Here is a 19,217-nt window from a genome sequence, read left to right on the forward strand (position 1 = left end):
GCTGTTGTGTAAGGAGGCCCCTCCCACTAGAGGGTGAAGAAACACCAAGAACACTGTGTGTGTGTGTGTGTGTGTGTGTGTGTGTGTGTGTGTGTGTGTGTGTGTGTGTGTGTGTGTGTGGCACCATTGCATACCTGAGGCACCACTGCAATGGTCTCACCTCACCTGTGGGGATTATAGTGTATGGGTGGGTTCCCACTCACCACAGATGAACACTTTGTTTGCTTCATGTAGGGAACATACTTAGGCATACCGGCCACGTCCCTCTATAGGGCCCCAGTGCAGAGATCATCTTGGGGAGGCATCTCTCTCACTGATGGGCTGCAGACAGCTGGGACTTCAGACTTGGTCAAAAGGAGCATTCAGCCCAGGGACGGCTCAATTGCAGACCTGGAGCACTGGCGAGTGCACGGCCTTTGATAAACCCTTAGAGCCTGTGAGCAGAAACATGCTGTCTGGTCCCAGAGCACTGGGCAACATCACTGCGCTTACGGAAAATAATATTTGACTTGACCTGAGGGTAAACAAGTTGTGGAACTTGGCCACAGCCCTGCACTTGAATAGCCACTTTGGGCTCATTCCACATCCCATTTCATTATGCGCCACCACGGCTGGGTGTTAATGTTTGCAAAGGTATTAAGTATTTAATGTTAAATTGCATTTCTGTAAAAAAAAAAAGGAAAGTGGAGTTTAACACATTTTTTGTCCCTCTCTGTTTCTCTTGCAGTGTGCCGGTTAACGTGCCATAAGAAATGTGAGGTGAAGGTAAGAAAACTTTTTCTTTCTAACTTTTTTTTGCTCTGCACTCATATAAATAATAGCCTCAAGATACAACTCACTGACTTATTGGCTTGGTGCAATCAACAAGAATGCAAGTTGGATAACGGCGACTTGCTACGAGGTTAAAATCACAAAGTTCTGTTTTCTTGGGAACATGCCCATTAGCAAGGTCCTTTAAGAAACGTCCATGTATGTTTGGCAGCCTGGACTTTTTGTTAAGCTATGCAATGATTATGTTCCCTCTTTCTACAAAAGTGAGCGAATCTTATCAAAAAAGGAAATACTGGGTTGATGACGGGGACGAGTTCACTGGAATAAGGTTCGACCATTTGGAAATCTGAAGAATCTCAAAACAATGCACGCTGTCCTGGCATATGTTTAGTTTGGCCAGAGCCAGGCCTGTCCATGATCAACAGACTCTAAAAATAAATCCACGCTGCATGTCTTGTTTGAGGGCCTCTCTACACGATACCCGTGTTTTGAAGCACGAGCACCAAAAGTCAGACGAACTGAGCAGAGTTCTTCGGGGAGGCTCTGGATTAGTTTGTTTGGATGCTGACATAGTGGGAATGGGTGTAAGACTGGCATGAAAAACAGTGAAAGGTGTTTTGTCAGACCTCCATCTGGCAGCCATTATTGGGCCGGTGGTGGTTTGATTGGGTGGGGGAGGAGAGGTGGGGGGTGGAGAAGGCAGCCACCACTACCTACTGCGCTGGCCCAGCCTGCCTCCTCAGGAAATACCAAGGGTGCGAGGTACGCTCAATAAGGCTGTGCCCAAACTCATGTGTCCACAGAGATGTCAAGGTGATGGTTAGGCACTGTGTTGGTAGTGTGTTTTGAGGAGAGTTGTAGTGCTGTAGTTTATATGCAGAACCTCCTCGGGAGTCTTGTCTTGCAGTGTTCTCTTACCCAAACACTATGGCTTCATTTGCCAGAAATGCATATCTAAATAAATATGCACTGAGTTTCCATCGAGTTATGAAAAAGGGAATGGGATCAGGCATGATTGGAAGTGAGGGGGTCTGAATAGGTGGAAGCTGAGCAGGGAGAAATGGAATTGCTGTTTTCTTTGTGTCCATTGTGTTTGCCGTGGAACACAGTTCAACATTTTGTATATGAATGATTGGACATTTGTATGATGATTATCACTTTATGAAGTTTATTATTTTAAACTGTGTTTTTACCTGTCTTACATTATAGCTAATTTATTAACCTAACATTACCCTTAAACCTGAACAAAAGTCCTTTGGTCAAAAATAAGACCATCACTTACTTAAAAAATAATCTCTGAGAGCAACTCTGATCGCAATCAGATTTCAGTCAAACCAGCAGCACCCAAGGGCAAGTTCCTCTAAATAGACTTATTTATTAAAGAAATGAATGGGAGCCCTTCCTCCCCTGCGCTAAGCTAGATTCATATATGATCTCTCCCATTTGGAATCCGAGTCGGTAATCATTCAAGCTGTGACAGTTTCCACACTGTCTTGCAACATTATAAATCTCTATTTCCATATTTAGATAAAACTCGCACATGGCCTCCGTGTAACCTCTGCCACTAAAAACAAATGCTCAGACCACTAGTGTAACTCAGACAGGGCCTGACCTTGTGACTGGCCCTGGGTCCTGCTGATGGATGTGTGGGCTTAGCAAACAGCACCTGAGCGCAGATATGACTTCATCTGCAGACTAAGACTCAAGTGTTTTTGCTTCACAAAAATAGTATTGGAGCATTTGGGCTAAACCCAGCAAAGTATTATTTTTGTGAATGTTATGGTGCTGAAAATTGCTGGATTTTAATCTCCCGCTTCTATTTGCATACTGTACATTTAAGTCACTACATTTTAGGCACTGCCTTTTCAACAGTCATACAGGCGTTTTTCTGCCAGCGTACCTTCCAGTCAGCAGGAAGCTTGACTGAATTGAGTAATCCGCTCACGGAAGCCTTACAGTAGATTTGAATCTCGGCAGTCTCACGCAAAGTGGAAAGCGCCATGAATGCGAATATGTCCCCCATGCACACTATAAAAACACAGGAGAGAGGTAAAAGCAGGCTTTGGCCAGGGTACTTTTCCCAGGTCACACAGTACATTCTGGAGGTAGCCAGGGCCTCCCCCTCCACCCAACCTCAGACTGTCATAGGTTCCCGAAAGGCTGCATGGCCCTAACTAGTGCTATTTTGTTCCCCTCATTAACTTATGGCTCAAGGAAAATGTTTGTTTTTTGCCTCGACACCATAACCTGGTTTCACGAGGAGCCTGGGATAAGTGCATTACGTTACAGTTCACGGAGGGTTCAGTGCCTTGCCTCGGATCGTTGGCAGGCAAGTCTGAAAGCGATGTCGGCGGGACTGGACTTGATTTGCATTCCCAAAATAAGCGTGAAAATGAAGTGACTGTCTCTGGGCGATCGTAAATATAGGTAAGTGAGGTTAAGTGGGAGACTAAATTATTCATTAGACTCATAGTCCCCAAGCCAGCCGCTGAAGGAAGCTGCGTGAGCCGCCTCATAGGACCTCTGCGGGGGAGGAAACACGTTAGAACACGGCTATCAGAGCTGGCACGCCAAAATCGGAGAGCTTATAGCTGGACGTGAAAATCTGTATAGATTAGCACTCCCAGAAAACATCCAAGTAGACGTTCATCTACAGTATAGGCTTCATCTATAAATGGATGTTTGCACACGGACGAGGTAACTCTGCTGCCCCCTCAGTATGCTGTGTGGAAGTGCACTCTGGGTCGTGTTTTGGTATGAGATTGCTTTGTGCTGAGGGAAAAATGTGCTCCATGTCTGAGAAACATTCCCTTCTAAAACTCTCCCTGGGCCTGCTGTCTCTGTATACGTTGGCTGCAATCTATCAAAACCACTGGCAACAGTGTTGTTCTTTAAAGTGTACGTCGTTATACTGCATCTGCGCTGTTTAAGGACACAGAGTCAGACCACAGGACTCATTACTCCAAAGGACATTCAATATTAGCCACTCACTGACCATGGCCCTCTCGCAGCTGGGTGACTCAGCATCATGCGAAAGGCAACATTTTGTCCTCTTCCCTCTCTCTCTCTTTCTCTCTCTCTCTCTCTCTCTCTCTCTCTCTCTCTCTCTCTCTCTCTCTCTCTCTCTCTCTCTCCCTCCTCTGCAAGCCTGCGGTGTGGAAGAGGAGGCGACGGGCCCCATATGTTTCTTTTTTTTTTTCCCAGGCACATAAAGCATGTTTTTAGAAGGAAACTACTGTATGCTTGCAGAGTAATGAGCATAGAGGGCCTGAGAAACAAGCACCGTGAGAGAACACGGAGAGAGATCAGGACACAGGTCGCCTCTAATCACCCCGTGCTGCTCCTGTGTCTCTCCGAATCCTGGTTTTAAACTCTGCTCGTGATGAGGAATATATTTTCATTATTTCAGTATGACCCCCCAACTCAAACGTCCATCTCTGCTCTCGTGCGGACCAAATAAAATTGTGCTATTGTTTGGACTGGCAGAGCATCCCGTCCACGGTTTTTAATACTGTCTCTGCGACGCCTCAGTCCATTTCCTTCGGCGCTGTGGGGCCGCTCTTAGATAGAGTTTCTGCCGACTGCCTGCCGCTAATGATAGACTTATGACCCCGTCGTGTTTATTGTCCTAGCCTCTGCAGGAGCGGTAGTTTTGCCTGATGTGGTAGGGGCTGTGGGGATGGAGCCACCCCAAGCCAAGGCGCTGTACGTTTAGGTCCATTGCTCTTGCTTTTGTTTTGTTTTTGGAGGTTTGGCAGCTAAGAGGAAATGACATCGAACACAGTCTTAGTACAACACTAATCCCTGTGGTTGGGCGAAGAATGAGGGCCTAAATGTCCATTTGAAATCACCGAAAGGAACCATGTTCGGAGATATCAGGTTCTGCACCAAGACCAGAGAGTGGTGTGTAAACGGGGCAAAGCATCTGTGTTAGGAGTGACTCAGCCTGGCGCTTGTCTGTGGTGAAATGTTTGGGTGGGATTCTGTGACTCACTCTGACGGTAGCAGGCCAGATCCCATCCCAACCTCTCTGGTGCCATCAGCGCATGTGTCCGGCTGGGGTGGATTAGAAAGTCTTACGCACAGCTGTAGGACTTTCCTAATACAACGGTCAAGGACTTGAGTTTTAGCAGTGGACTTCAGATTCAAGCACTCTCAGTGGAGCCACATCCTCATGAGTCACAGTTTGTTTTCCTCCCAGAAAAGACACTTGTTACCATAGATATCTCGTATGGTCAACAAATGGATGTAAAATTGTATTGACTTGCGCTTGCCCTAATGCTAAAATACACAAAGCCTGGCTAACACAAGCTCTTGTGATTTTCCAGCCCTCAGCCTAAGAGAGCTCAGCCTGGTCCCACACCTCCTCAGCAGGGTTCTGAATGTTCCTCTGAGAGGCTATAAACTGTGGAACCAACGCTTGGACGCGGCTCCTGTTCCACATGTATCCCAACAGACACATGGAAGAAGAAAGAACTCTTCACCGCCTCTCTCTTTCTCTCCCCATCTCCTTCCTTGTTTCTCTCTCTATCCCCCTCTCCCTCTGGCATGAGAAGAGCATGCCAGCATTATTTCATATCTTTTACTGCCCCTTGGCTTTGACACCTCCAGACACCGCAGCCCTCCGAGTGGTGCTTTGAGCATGTGCAGTCGGTTTGTCATGGCTTGTCCTCCTCTCACCTGGAGAACAGTGTGATTTACCTGTCTGTTTGTCTGCGGCTCCAACACTTTTTTTTGCCTACTGCTCCTTTTAGATGTAGACTTGAGCTGGTTTGCTAACACTGAGGCGTATGGAAATGTAATTAAAAAAGGTGGCCAGGAAAAAAAAAAATACATGGCCCGTTGCAAGGCTAAAGTCAGCAGACCGATTTGTATTGCTATCAACCTGGATGCGCTGGCTCTTACCGAGATTAGACTTTGATAAGTGAGTGTGGGCTCAGCACTGTGGCGAAAGGGTAATAATCTAATTGTCCTTCAGGGAGCCTGCCTCTGTGAGGAGTACGGGGGTGGGGGGTGGGGGGGGGGGGGGCAGACGGAGGCTTGTGTTGCTGTTGTTGTTGTTGTCGGGGAGTTGTGAGAGCATGGGAGCGTATTAGCATGTTAGGTGGAGTTTCTCAGCGGTTGGAAAGGAAGTGTGTGTTGGCTCAGCCCCGGTGGGCAGCCCTGCTCCTGTGCCGGGGCGCGTCCTTAACACGGCTCTATCCTGCTGAGAGACACAGCCGGTCCTGTTGCTGCTATCCAACGCTGAGGACTCTGGACCTGAACTCACTGCTGCTCCCTCTCCCGATTTGGACCGAACCAGGTGGGCATTGTATGGCAATAAGGGGTGAAATGGAAGACCTTATTTGACTATGGAATGGGGGTGGGTGGCAATGAAACAAGCACTTGTATGAAGTAGTTTGCATCAAGTATTCTCAGCTGATGTCTTGTTATGTAGCTGTTTATGGGAGACGCAAGTGTTGCAAAGTCTGTGTTATGTTTACTGCTATCTATTTATGGCCACTCCCAGTTTTACAGTTTTATAGAGCCAAACTTCACATGTTCCAGTTCAGCTCATCACAGTACGTTTGTCAGTCTTGCGGCACGTCTGCGGATCCGCTCTATGATAAGTCACGGCTCATTTCCGATTGCATTCATGCCGCGGGCCCTGCTCTCTTTAAGTGGATTCGTTTTGCCCGCCTACAGTAAGCTCTGTGGTGAAACTATGCAGAAAAGAGAGATAGTGAAAGACAGAGAGAGAGAGAGAGAGAGAGAGAGAGAGAGAGAGAGAGAGAGAGAGAGAGAGAGAGAGAAAGAAAGAGAAAGAGAAAGAGAGAGTGTATGGGTGTTTGCTTCCGCACACAGTGTGGGTTGGGGAGGAAAGCTGAGTGTGCTCCCTCCTAGGGGGCCCAACATCTCTCTCTCCCCCAGACCTCTGGCAGTGGCTCCCCTTGGGTGCCTGGGCCTTCTCTGCTTCCGCATCTGCGGCTCGGAGGAGTCACTTTGGAGGGCAAGAAAACGAGAGGAGAGTTTGCCATTAGGGATGATTTATTGCTGGAGCATAATTGAAAAGCCGTGTCTTTTTCGAGAATATGGGCGAAGCGGTTTTAATCTTCTCATGGGGTGTAGCGTAGGCTAGAGTCTGGGTTTGGCATGGAAATTGGGGCGAGCACAGGGGATTTCACTCACAAAAGCAGGGTGTAGAGAGACAGAGACAGACTGAGAGAGTGAGAGAGAGAGAGAGAGAGAGAGAGAGAGAGAGAATGGGGAAGACAGAGGGCAGGAGGAGGAGGAGGAGGAGGAGGAGGGGGGATTATTTGGCAGTGGTGGACACGGTTCAGACTCCTCTGTTTCCCTCTCGGCTGCCCAGAGTCCTCCCTCCTGGCCTGAACCCCAGTCCCAGGCTCTGCTTCGCCTTTGTGCTGCTCAGGTTTTCACGTCCACAGGCCCTGCAATGCGCTCCCTGTCCACCCCCACCCCCCACACACCCGCTGCCCAACAATGCCTTCACACACTGGGCTGCCTGCTATCAGGGTGTGCCCATCGGTACTCATGGAACTGCTCTCATCCGATTCTCTTCCTGCGGCCGTGGCAGTAGGCGTTCCCTCCATCTCTCTTTGGGGGTATTCTGGGGTGAAAAACAACTGGACTTGATAAAGCTGAACCTTGCAGAGCACTCCCGTAGAAACAGGATTTTTGCTGTGAGTATAGAATTGTCAAAAAGAAGGATGGTTGTCAAAAATATCTAGACATCTGAGGGTAGAATCTATAAACTTCCTTCTCTTGTGATTGCTGCTTGGGCTGCAGTAGACTGAGGGGGAGTGAGACTTCCTGCCGTTCAGGAAATGGTGTGAAACTGTTCTCGATGGGAGGGAGAGTGTGTACAGCATGGGAGTGTGTGTCTGTGTATGGCTATGTGTGTGGGAGAGTGTGTTGTGGAAGTTACTGAAAAAAGCTGCAGAAAAAGAGAGAGAGAGAGAGAGAGAGAGAGAGAGAGAGAATGAGAGAGAGAGAGAGAGAGAACATATCCTTTGTGTAAATCTCCAGGTCCCTCATTCCCTGTACCCTGTCCAAGTGAACAGCCTAGGCGATTTATCTTCATATTGGAGAGAGCACGTAATGAATTCAATTTAATTAGAAGTCACAGGACATGGCTCTCTTGTCCAAACCCTGCCTTTTCACTTTGTTGTGTACATGACAACAGGGATTTCATTGGCTCAAAATGAATCAGATGTTCGTTATTGATCTTGTTGAATAGGGGGTTTGTGCATGTGGGGAAGGACATATTATATTATCTGAAATTCTCCATCTGTTCTCGGACCATTTGATATTTCCAGACAATGCAATTATAAAGTCATCTGTTCTGTTGGCTAATGCTCTAGTCTAAACAGATAAAAAGCTCTACGCCTCACTGGTCACAGTTATGGTTAGCTGTTTGAATGGTCATCCATTACCTCTCCTCCATACCCAGTAGATACAGTGTTCTTGTTGAGATGGTGTGCGTGTGTTATGAACATTTGCACATGAACATTTGCCCTCTTTTGAGGTCCTCTGTGGTCAACATGCTGTATGGGGTTTGTTTCACACACCACCTACTGGGACTTCATCAAGGCTGGTATGCGTGTGGTGTTAATGTTACCTTGTACCCGGTGTGTCATCGGATAGAATGGCAGCGCGTAATGGCCTAAACCCACACACTCCCTACTCCGCAGGCTGAGGGCAATTTGTCAGGGAGTGGGAAGGTAAATCTCCAGTGATTAGCCGGGTCATGGGGGGCTGTTTTGGGAGTAATGGAAGGATGAAGTTTCTTTGCCATGTGGTTTTTTATTTTTCCCTTTTTTTTTTCTGGAAAATGAGCGTAAGACACCACATGATCTTTTGTAAAGCATGCTTGCTATACAGACTCCTCCTTTGTGTGCTGCAATGCATTGTGGGCTCTGCTCAGATGATGGTAAGAGCCCATCATCTGGCCCATGCCTCTTCCCCCACCTTCTCATAAACTAACAGTCCCACGGCCCTTTGCAGACAAGCACTCATGGGCGCTGCCTGAAGTGGGCCAGTTGGGAACGTTGACCATTGTTTAGGCCCTTTTTGGGGCAAGGCTGCTCCAGAACATCCAAGTGACCTATCCCACAGGAGCTTTTGATAACAGCATCAATATTGCAGGCCAGCCGGCTTCCACATAACTTCCAGCTCCACATAACCCAGCACAGTGGACATCAGGTGAACAGGGGCTCTCCCTCACTCTCATGGCCGTCATCCCAGCAGCATCACTGGGGTTGGCCTTGACACGCTGGCCCCTCCGTCTCCTGGAGGAGTGCTGCTGAGTGGCGGTAAAGGGGAGGGTGAGTCGGGGTTGTTTGAAAACAAGCTCCGGGGGCGATAAGCCTACTCAGTGAAACGGAGCCTGTGAAAGCAGATCATTAGCTCTTTTAAAGTGCTCAGCAGCTCAGGACCTGACTCCATTTGGCTTGTGGTCCCACAGGCGAAGAATTATGGCTGCGGGGGTTTACACTCTTTCTTTACGCACTGTAACAGAGCGGCCACTCAGTCACACAAAACACCGTTTCAATTCACGGTGACTTTTTTTTTCCCCCTCTTGGCTTGTTAACTCTCCGTGCCACGTGCTTAGATACGGTCGAGAAAACAAACAGAGACGCCCAACCTTTGGCAAGATGGAGTAATCAAGACACTGGAAAGAATGTAAACACCAGGCCAAGTGAGTAACAGTATGAAGCATTAGTCTCTGGTGGAAGGGTAGAGCTGCGGATGGAGGGAAAAGAGGAGGAACATAGAGAGAGAGAGAGAGATAGAGAGAGAGAGAGAGAGGGGGGGGGGGGGGGGGGGAAGGGCAGAATGAGGCAATATGCAGCAATCCCACAAAGCCTGATTGGAAGCAGACAGCTGTGGCGGACAATGACATGGCCAAAGTGATTTGGTGTTTTGGATGCATTTAAGTGGATTTAAACCGACCGGATAGAGCCTACCTCAAACAAATGCTTTTTGTAACTCATATCACAATTGGAGGTTGGGTTTGACTACAACTATTTCTGGGAAAAAGTATGAAATGTGTTAGAAGTCAGACAGCAGTTTTCTTGTAGTGACTAATAGATCTTTCGTAGATATGCAGGGAAATTACAGTTACAGTCATAGCTTAGCGCCGCTCACAGTTTACACCAAGTCAGACCAGTGTGGAGATGCCTCTAAACACATGGTCCCCTTGACACCCTGCATGAGTTGTGTTTCCTCTTCTCCCAGCTCCACCTCACTCCACTCTGCGTTCCACACGGGGTGTGTCACGACATGAGGGACGTGAGGCAGCTCTGGGATGTATTGGGTTTGTGGAGTCTTTGTGTGAGTGAGTGTGTGTGTGGGGGGGTGTCTTTGTGTGTGTGTGTGTGTGTGTGTGTGTGTGTGTGTGTGTGTGTGTGTGTGTGTGTGTGTGTGTGTGTGTGTGTGTGTGTGTGTGTGTGTGTGTGCATGTGTGTTTGCGTGTTTCTGTGTGTGTGTGTTTCTAAGTGTGCGTGTGCGTGTGCGTGTGCGTGTGCATGTGCGCGTGTCTGCGTGTCTGCTTGTGTGTGTGTGCGTGCATGTGTGTGTGTCTGTGTCTGTGTCTGTGAGTGTGTGTGTGTGTGTGTGTGTGTGTGTGTGTGTGTGTGTGTGTGTGTGTGTGTGTGTGTGTGTGTGTGAGTGCTGGGAAAGGCCCTGAGTCAGCCCTGGGAGAGCTTCCCTCCAAGTCTTAGCAGCTGCGTGTGTGCTCTCCCCACTCCAGAGCAGCCCGTCTGTCTGAGGCCCGTCTGACATCCCCATTTGATTATGAATCGACTAATCAGCAGAATTCCTGCAGACTCACGCTGCCATGTGAGTAATCCAATACGGAGAGAAGAGCGAGAGACACAGGCAGAGAGAAAGAGAGAGAGAGAGAAAGGCAAAGAGAGAGTGAGTTGCTCTCAATTGTGTTTGCCAGATCATGGCAAGTAGTCAGCCAAATCCTTGCTTCGACAAAATCCGGAAATTTCTTTCCTGCAGTAAATATTTACACTTGTGATCAGTGCATGTGCATATGCATGGGAAGCAATGGAATATGTTCATGTGGAATAGTCTCTGTAGAGGTTCCATGTTTGGTTAAATTAGCTCAATATTTTAGGGTAGTGTGTGTGAGAGAGAGAGACTTAGACAGAGATAGAGTAAGAAAACTCTTCAAACACTTAGTCATACAGACCTCACACACTGGCCTCAATGCTATCGATGTTGCAACGGGTTTCGTGGAGTCATTGCATTGATCCTTTCCTTTTTCAGTAGAGACAACTTCAAAGCATTTTGGATTGCAGAATTGCACAATATTTGCAGGCACGTTTGTTGACAGCAATCCGTCACATCTCTCCATATCAGTACAGTGTTGCAGTGCTGATGGTGTGCTGTTGATTTAACATGGTGCATGGTCATTTGTATATGACAAAGTCTGAGCTATGGCAGGCAGGCAGGCTGGACAGTTCCCAGGCTGTGCAGTGCATGCATGCTGTCCATATGCTGCCCTGTGTGCTGGGAGCGGGGAGGTCCGCTGTGGTAGGCTCCCTGCCCAGCTCTTCACACTACGCCTCCCCGCAGGAGCTCCGATTGGCCCCTGCATGTTCCGGCAGGATGTTCCGACCTCCCCTCCTGGAGAATCATGTGAGTTGACTTAAGAATCTCGGCTGCTGGAATTCCCAGAGTGGCCCTGCATAACATAACGCAACAAGATTCGTGATTCTGTTCCCTCTCGTGTGCTCTCCTCTTCTCTCCTCTCTTCACAACTGTGCAATGTCAGGCCAGGTATTTGTTATGTTCTTTGCTCTGACACATTACAGCAGACATTAAATATCTACCTGAGGCTTAGTTATGGTGATGTTGATACTTATTAGAGGTAGCAGCAGGGGCATAATAAACGGTAATAAAAGCCAGGACACAGGAAATATTTCAGACTCGTAACATGGCACCACCTCGCCTGGGCACACTTTTCTCATGGATCTGCCCGTGCACACACACACAAACACCTAGAGCCAGGGAAGTTCCCTAAGCATGGGGTCCCATTTTGACGGCAGCCTAGATTTTTTTTCTGTGCAGTGGCAAGCGTTGCTCTTGAGGTGTAGTAAGGAAGCGGCACATTCCACTCGCGTATGCGTATGCACCTTGTTGTCCTACCACACCCCTCCCCACCAGCTTGTCATTAATACCAGATCTCACGGCCCCACCAACATCTGGTGAACACAACAGGAGGAACAGACGCAATAGTCACCTCACTTTGAAGAGGACGTCTTGGGTGTAATTACTTCGGTAGAAGCATACACATAGCTAAGCATTTTCCATTTGGAACACTAACTGCCGTGTGTTTTTTCAGGACAGTTGTAAATGCTGGCTCTCTATATAAAAGAAAATAATGTGTAGTTGCTGTGGTTGATTGCATGTTTTGATATATGGAAATAAAGAGTCACCATAGAAAAAGGGATAGCTCAGCCTGAGTGACTAAATGAAGTTTACCTCATTCGGCCGTCTCAAGCATGTCACACGTAACAAGATGACATGGCGTGCATTTGTAGACCTCAATGCATTTTTGACGCTATGACTCACACACACCTCAGGAGTGTATTTTGCCAGCACAGCTTGTCTGCATTGTTTGACTGTAACGTCCCTGCCCCCTCCACCCTCCAGTGCTGTGGTGGATGTGTAGGCTCATGCTGGGGTGGTATGGAGGGGTTGCTGGAGTAATATGAACACGCACGCGCGCGCGCCCGGGACCCCAACAGAGAGCACATTGTGCCGCGCCACAAACAGCGCTCTTCAAAGAGCCCTTAGCAGCTCCAGTGTCTGTGGTGGCTTCCCTTGGGAAACATCTGAGAGAATAACCTGGCCGTTGAGAACAGTATAGGCTGTGTGAGGTTTCTTTTGTATGTTTTATTATTAACGGTTTTGTTACACTCTTCATGAACCGCAGTATTATCTGTCAGAGACATCTGAGTTTATTTATGGGCAAGAACAATGTTTGGGGGGTTTGCGGGCTGGTAGGGTCTTTTTTTTTACCCCCTCAAAATATATTTTGCCATAATCCAATAATTAAATACGGAGAAAATCGTGAAGACAGTTGCGGCTGTTTTGAGGTATTTCATGAAAGACAACATAATGATATGCTGACAGAGACAACAGAGGTTGCATCCTACAGGCCCTCTTTTTATACCCCTCCAACTGTTTATGAGATCTCTCTAAAAAGTTACTCAGTCATTTTCGTTTGCCTTGATTCCAAAGTCGTATAAATAACCACCGCATAACTTCCATTCAACCGAGCTTGTGTGTTTTTTGCCTTTCCCATAGCAGACAGAGTTACATGAGGCTTGTCGCCATATATCTGTTAACAGTAAAACACAACCAATCTCATCTATTCTCTTATTACGTTTCATCAGAACTGGCAGAGGCTGTTCTGTTTTCTACCGACATGGCTCATAAGACTCTCTGGTGGGTAGGGGTCACCTCTCGCCTCCCCCTGAGTGGGGTGACATCCACTGGAAAAACGATCACTTGCTCAATGCCATGTGGCTTGCTGAGGTAATTGCTATTTCAAGGGATTAAGGTGGTTTGTTTGATATCCCTGTCAGTGTGCGAAGGAGCGTTATTGTTGTATAAATAAGCCAGGAGTTGCGGCGCACTGATCTGGAGTCAGTGGCGGCGGCGTGTGCACCCCCACACTGAGCAGCAAGCTGTGCCAATGCTGGGGAGGCAGGCTTTGAGCTTGTCAACTCATGTTTAACCTGTAAACTGAGAACTTGATAACAACGAGAACAGGGAGGGAGTGAGGAGGAGAGGGGGAGGGAGGAGAGGAGGAGGAAGAGGAGGAGATGAAGGAGGAGGAGGAGGAGGAGGAGGGAGGTAAGGGGCTCAGAAACAAGAAAGGGGGGCTTTTGTCTGTCAAACTCAAGTCCAGCCCTCTGAGCTTCTCGGGAATTTCAGCTGTATATACTTTTTTTTTGGCTGTCTTTTCCTTTTTTTTTCTTAGCCTCTCCCCCTCTCCCCTCACATGCACGCTTGCTCACAGAGAGCGAGAGAGAGAGAGTGAGTGTGAGTGAGAGAGAGAGAGAAGGAGGGAGGGAGGGAGGGAGGATAAGAGAGAGGGAAAGGGGAATAGCAATAGCCCGCAGTCAGACTGCCCAGATTTTTGTGCTGTGCCGCGCGCTCATTCAGTCCTCGGGTGCTTCGGCTGAAGTTGACGCACCTCTGTGCTCCGGAGGTTGTACCTAGTGTATATATTTTTGATTGTTTTCTGCTCTGAATAGCACAGAGAGACTAACTAAGACTAAGAGGAAGAGAGAGAGAACGAGAGAGGAGAAAGAAAGAGTGGGAAAAATTCATTGATTTGTTTTTAGACTGCAGAAACCTGCTGAAGCGAAAGGCACTACTGCGCACACCTTCTTCACGCTACTTCTCGGATTACTCCCCAACCTGCGCACCTCCAGGAAGGTGTGTGTGTGTCTGTGTGTGTGTGTGTGTCTGTTAGAGTGTGTGTGTGTGTGTGTCCTGTGTGAGGTCCACCCCTCCCCTCGGTCAGCCACAGACGTCTCCGTCCCCCTCTCCTTTCCTCTCGTCTCCTCTCCTCTCCTCTCTGGCTCTTGCTGTGCCTCCGCAGCAGCTGCAGCAGAATGCGGTGCTAGACTACCAGCACCGGGCTTAAGGATGACTACCGTCTTCTACCAGGTAAGCAGAGCAGGGCGAGCTGGGATGACAACAACTCTCACCTCAAATATGCCTGGAATCTTTAGCCTCTCTCTCTCTCTCTCTCTCTCTCACTCTATCTATCTATGTGTCTCTCGCCCTCCCTCTCTCTCTCACAGAGGAGTAAATGCTGCCCTTGCAGTTGCTCGTGCTGCGCTCTCGTTTGTATGTTCTATGTAAAGACACGGCGGGCCGGTGCCCTAACTGCTGTCAGATGTGTGTAATGAAGGGGAGAGGAGAGTGTGGTCTGGATCGGGGTGGGAGTAGATGGGGCTTGAGATCGTGGGAAGGCTCTGGATGTGCACCCAGATAAAGTTAGAGACTCAAGTGCTTGACTCTGCATGTTGACGTAGTTTTGATTGTGGTGAATGGAAGTATGAATCTATCAAAGTTTACCAATAGAATTGGTGCTGGATGTTAGATGCTGTCTAGGACAAAAGGTAGGACAGCGGCTCCTTGTTTGAGTGTTCCATGTAAACTTGAGAGGGGACATCACTGAGCAGCTGTTCTGTGTGTTGCGGTGAGCTGCTAAAGTGTGACCACAAGAGTGTTGCCCTCGCACACGCCGAGTGGCCTTGACCTCTGATTTGTGACTGGAAGTGGTGTGTCCTTCCAGTGTCAGCACACGCTTCCCTGTCCACTGGAGCGAATGAGTCTGACCGGAGGGAGAGGGGGGTGTCTTCCTGAGAACCTCCAACAATAGCTGTTCCTTAGTACTGCACCATGGCTGAGTCTCCCCACCATGGCCAATGAGACTGGGGCAGACCTGTCTAGGACTTCTCCATAAAGACGACGTCCAGTGTCTGCATTTGGCTGGAGGAACCATCACTCATTCCGCATTCCAGGGGTCAGGCCTGGTGAAATGGGCAGTATAAAAAAGTCCAGGTGTCAGTGACTGAGCTTTTCAGCTGCTTGTGTTTATGGCGTTGCTGTCAACACACTATTAGGTCACTCACAGACTCCATTAAATCACTTGATCTCACAGGTAGAGATTAATGACCACATTAGAGAGTGACATGGGTGTGTATACGACAGGCCATTTGTAAACAGTTAAATCTTCAGGACTGTTATGTCACTTGTTAACGATTCTCCAGCCTTCTCCAACTTGTGCCAGAGCTCTGTAATTGGGGAGTTGTTTGGGGAGTCTATTTTCAGACTGGCTGGACAAGCTTATCTAGATATGAAGCTATCGGTTAAAATGCACACACCCCGAGCTCTGTGACACGTTGGTTTGGACGTCGTGAGACTCTGGACACTCCGTGTCTACATTTTCTGACCAGAGCGTGGATTTATCTCAACCGTGGGAAACCAAGAGCAATTTGTGTTTTTGGCACTTTTGCAGATGTAATTTTGACCAATTTGGCTGAAATTGAGGGGAAAAAAGAGTAATGTCGAACATCTATCAACGTCCTAGATAATCTGGGGGAGAAAATTCTGTTACATACATTTTTTCCCTCCCCCCTCAATGCATCCCCCACTTTTTTTTTCCTTCTCTGAATTCCCCAGACTCCATTAATTTCACTGCAGCTCTGCTCATGTTTGCGGCGGCTATTTTTCTCCATTATCAGTCTCCAAAAAAATTCCACATCGCTTGCCTCACCATCCTCAGAATGCCTTTGAACAGCCAAGAGAAACGTAAACCAATATGTATGTCTCCGCTCTGACGCTACGATGCTGTTTGCATGGGAACCGCGAGCATCCCATTGGCAGTGACCCAGTGGCGCACTCGATCTCCTCTGCGGTAGCCGCTCAGCGCGGTGCGGGGCGGGCAGGCAGGCGGACGGACGCTCGCGCTCTCCACCAGCTGGGTCCAGCCAGAGCTGTGCTGCTGCTCGACTCGAGTCATCTCCGGACACGCCATGATGGATACCTCCGCGCACATAAAATCCCCCTAAAACTGGGCGGCAGCGAGGAGGCCGCCGGACAGAGTGCAGTTTAAGAGTGTCCGCTGAGTGACTTACGAGCGGAGCATGAGACGCGGCGCTCTCAGGCTAAACACTCATCAGAGGCTCTCCGGCAGCTTGTGTGGAAGTTAGATGCCGGAGATGACCAGCTGTCTGTCCCACTCAGTCCCACTGTGGCGCTCTCGTGCTCTTCAAGTGCCCAGTAGATGAGCGGTCATTTGGCCCGGTGTTGAGATGAGCTGGCCTCAGAGGGGGCCAGCATGCTGTGACACGCAGCTAGTACGCATTGAGAGGGTTGGAGTTCTCTCTTCAAGCCTTGCATATCCATGTTAGAGAACAGCACTAATGAATTTCCCCATTCTTCTTCATGATCTCTATAGTCTGGTAGATTGCTTCTCATAGCTTGATTTGTGAAAAGAATGGTAAAGGAGGTATGGTGTAATGGTGACTGAAACTCAGCTGTCTCCTCCATTATTGTGTTTCCTGGCTCTAATTGTGATTTAGGGGCTTTAGAGGCTCTCAACAAATGCAGCTCCAATCCAACCCCCCTCCACACACACACACACACACACACACACACACACACACACACACACACACACCCACCCTTTCACTCTACGAGTGGGAGAGAGGAATCCGCCGCAGCACAAAGCTTTGTACTGTACAGTGTGGAATGTCGGCGTGATGAATGGCTGTTTAAAGCTCTCCCCCCGTCATGGACGTTCGGGATCATTTCTCCTGGCTGGCCGATGCGCTCGGCGTCGCTGCTGCGCGGGGCTGCCAGATGAATAAATCTGCATCAGGGCTGCGATATTCCTCCTCCTCCTCCTCCTCCTCCTCAGGCTCGGCCTCTGTGGCTCCCCGTCCTGCGTCGTGTGTGATCGGATCCCTGGCAGTGGCGCGGGTCATCCAGGAGCCAGACCCTACTCTCTATGCACTTGCTGATCAGATGGCGAGCTGCAGCAGTCACCGCAGTTTCCCACTGCATGAGTCAAGGCATAAATCATTGATGATGTGAAACGTTCTGTCTCGGGTCATTTGCTGTATGAGTGTGTGAGTGTGAGTTGACTAGGGTGCTGTTCAAAAATGCTCGGGGAGTTAGTCTAGAATAGAATTTAATCACAGACTTTAATGATCTGCTCATCAGACCAGTGATGGTATTCCTTCTATTCGGGCCCTTCCCAGTTCAGAGTTCTTGTTGGGCTTTTAGCAGTGGCTGTTCTTGGCAGTGAGTTATTTTCTTCAACCCGAAATAGAACATCACAAATGTTTCACTTTGATGGGCCTATACGTTGTACAAGGTGATGGTACACCTTCACAGTATGCAGAATGATGGGTATTATCATCTAAGCCGTACCGTTATCCTCACGGAGTGTACCTTGAGATGAGCCAGTGCAGCCCTCGCCTGCCAAGCTGGCTCGTGAAAATGGATTCAAGATGCCTGCATTCCCACGTGATAAGCGGCACAGAAGTGGAAAAAAAAGGCTCTTGCGCCAGGTGACAAAACTTTGATAAGATAACAGCTGGGAAGTGCAGAGGGAATGGTGGGGCAACTGGATGCGTCTTATTGCAGAGGCAGACTTTGACAAGGTCACGACAAATTAGTGCGCCTCCCCACCCGGGGCGAGAGGGCAGCGGCCGCTTTCCCCCAGCAGCAGCAGCAGCCCACACCCCGGCAGGAGGCTCCCCCGTAAAACAGAGGATGCAGGGTGCTGACGGAGGCAGGAACGTGTGCCATGGACATTCCTGCGTATGCGCCTGTGGCCTCAGCACTGTCAGGCCTCAGGGTTATGAGATTTAAGAGCCCCCCCGACTCCTACCACCCCTACCAATCCCAACCCCCCACTCCTCCGTGCCCCCCAACCCCCCCCCCACCCACCGCGCCCGCTGCATCTCCAGAGCTCCTCGTCGCTCCAGACAAACGAGCGGCCGGCTCCAAGACACGCATCGTCTGTGGCAGTTGTTTATTGCTGCTGTTTGGTGGATGGCACACAGTAGACCCAGTCACTGATGAAGTGTTGGGTGGAAGTGGAAACAGCAGAGGAAAAACAGAAAATGGCAAACACGAGGCCAGATAAATTGAAAACAGCCAGCTGAATACAAATGAGGCTTTCACTTCCAGAGACAGAGAGAGGGTGAAAGAACGAGAGAGAATGAAGGAGACAGAGAGAGAGAGAGAGAGAGAGAGAGAAAGAGAGTGAGAGGGAGGGCATGGTTGGTGGTTTTGCTACTTTATTGCAGTGGATCAGAGGGCCCTGGGCAGAAGGAAATGATGCCACACAGCCTAACACCGCTGTGGCTAAAAACAACAACAATAAAATCAAGAATTACACTCCATTCCTCTGTTTACTCATGAAATTGTCCCCAAACTAGAAGCGTCGGGCCTTGGAAACTAACACATGCGAGTCCCGCAGGCTCTATTTTGCACTTTGACTCGGCATAATTGCACCCTCCGTACAGTCGTTTCATCTGCGGCTGATAAACGGCAGCCGAAAAATATCACTGCAGTGTATCAGCCGGTATGCTCAGCTGGGTTGCTTTAATATTGTTTTAATGCTATACGGTTAGCTTTTTTATCGCCACAAATAGAGTTTCAGGGGGAGAGGTGGGCGACTGAAGGTAATGCAGATGTGAAGGGGGATCAGATATCTTGGCAGAGCGCTGCTTTAAAGAGGCCTGGCACTCTAAGGAGCCGCTAAAAGCCCCAAAGGAAGCCATTTGGAGGTGAATTAGTGAAAACATCCTGCATTTAATTTGGGGCAAATATGGCCGTAGGGCTCCTCAGTCACCTAGAGGAGGGTCACATTGACCTTGTTGAATTTTTTT

General features: G+C 48.8%; 1 protein-coding gene across 12 annotated transcripts in view; it reads left to right on the top strand.

Moving 5' to 3' along the window:
* The window catches only part of tns1b (tensin 1b), a 179,671-nt gene that overhangs the window by 83,243 nt on the left and 77,211 nt on the right, over positions 1-19,217 (top strand). For 10 of the 12 annotated variants that reach the window (XM_042065488.1, XM_042065508.1, XM_042065515.1 and 7 more), the window contains exon 3: positions 728-765. In XM_042065488.1, the coding sequence (XP_041921422.1) occupies positions 728-765 (38 nt within the window). Of the gene's footprint in view, positions 1-727; positions 766-5,964; positions 6,074-13,900; positions 14,470-19,217 lie in introns of those variants that run through there. The other 2 variants (XM_042065560.1, XM_042065552.1) reach the window with 2 other exon arrangements.

Source organism: Alosa sapidissima, chromosome 2, assembly GCF_018492685.1.
Source record: "Alosa sapidissima isolate fAloSap1 chromosome 2, fAloSap1.pri, whole genome shotgun sequence".
NCBI lineage: Eukaryota > Metazoa > Chordata > Actinopteri > Clupeiformes > Clupeidae > Alosa > Alosa sapidissima.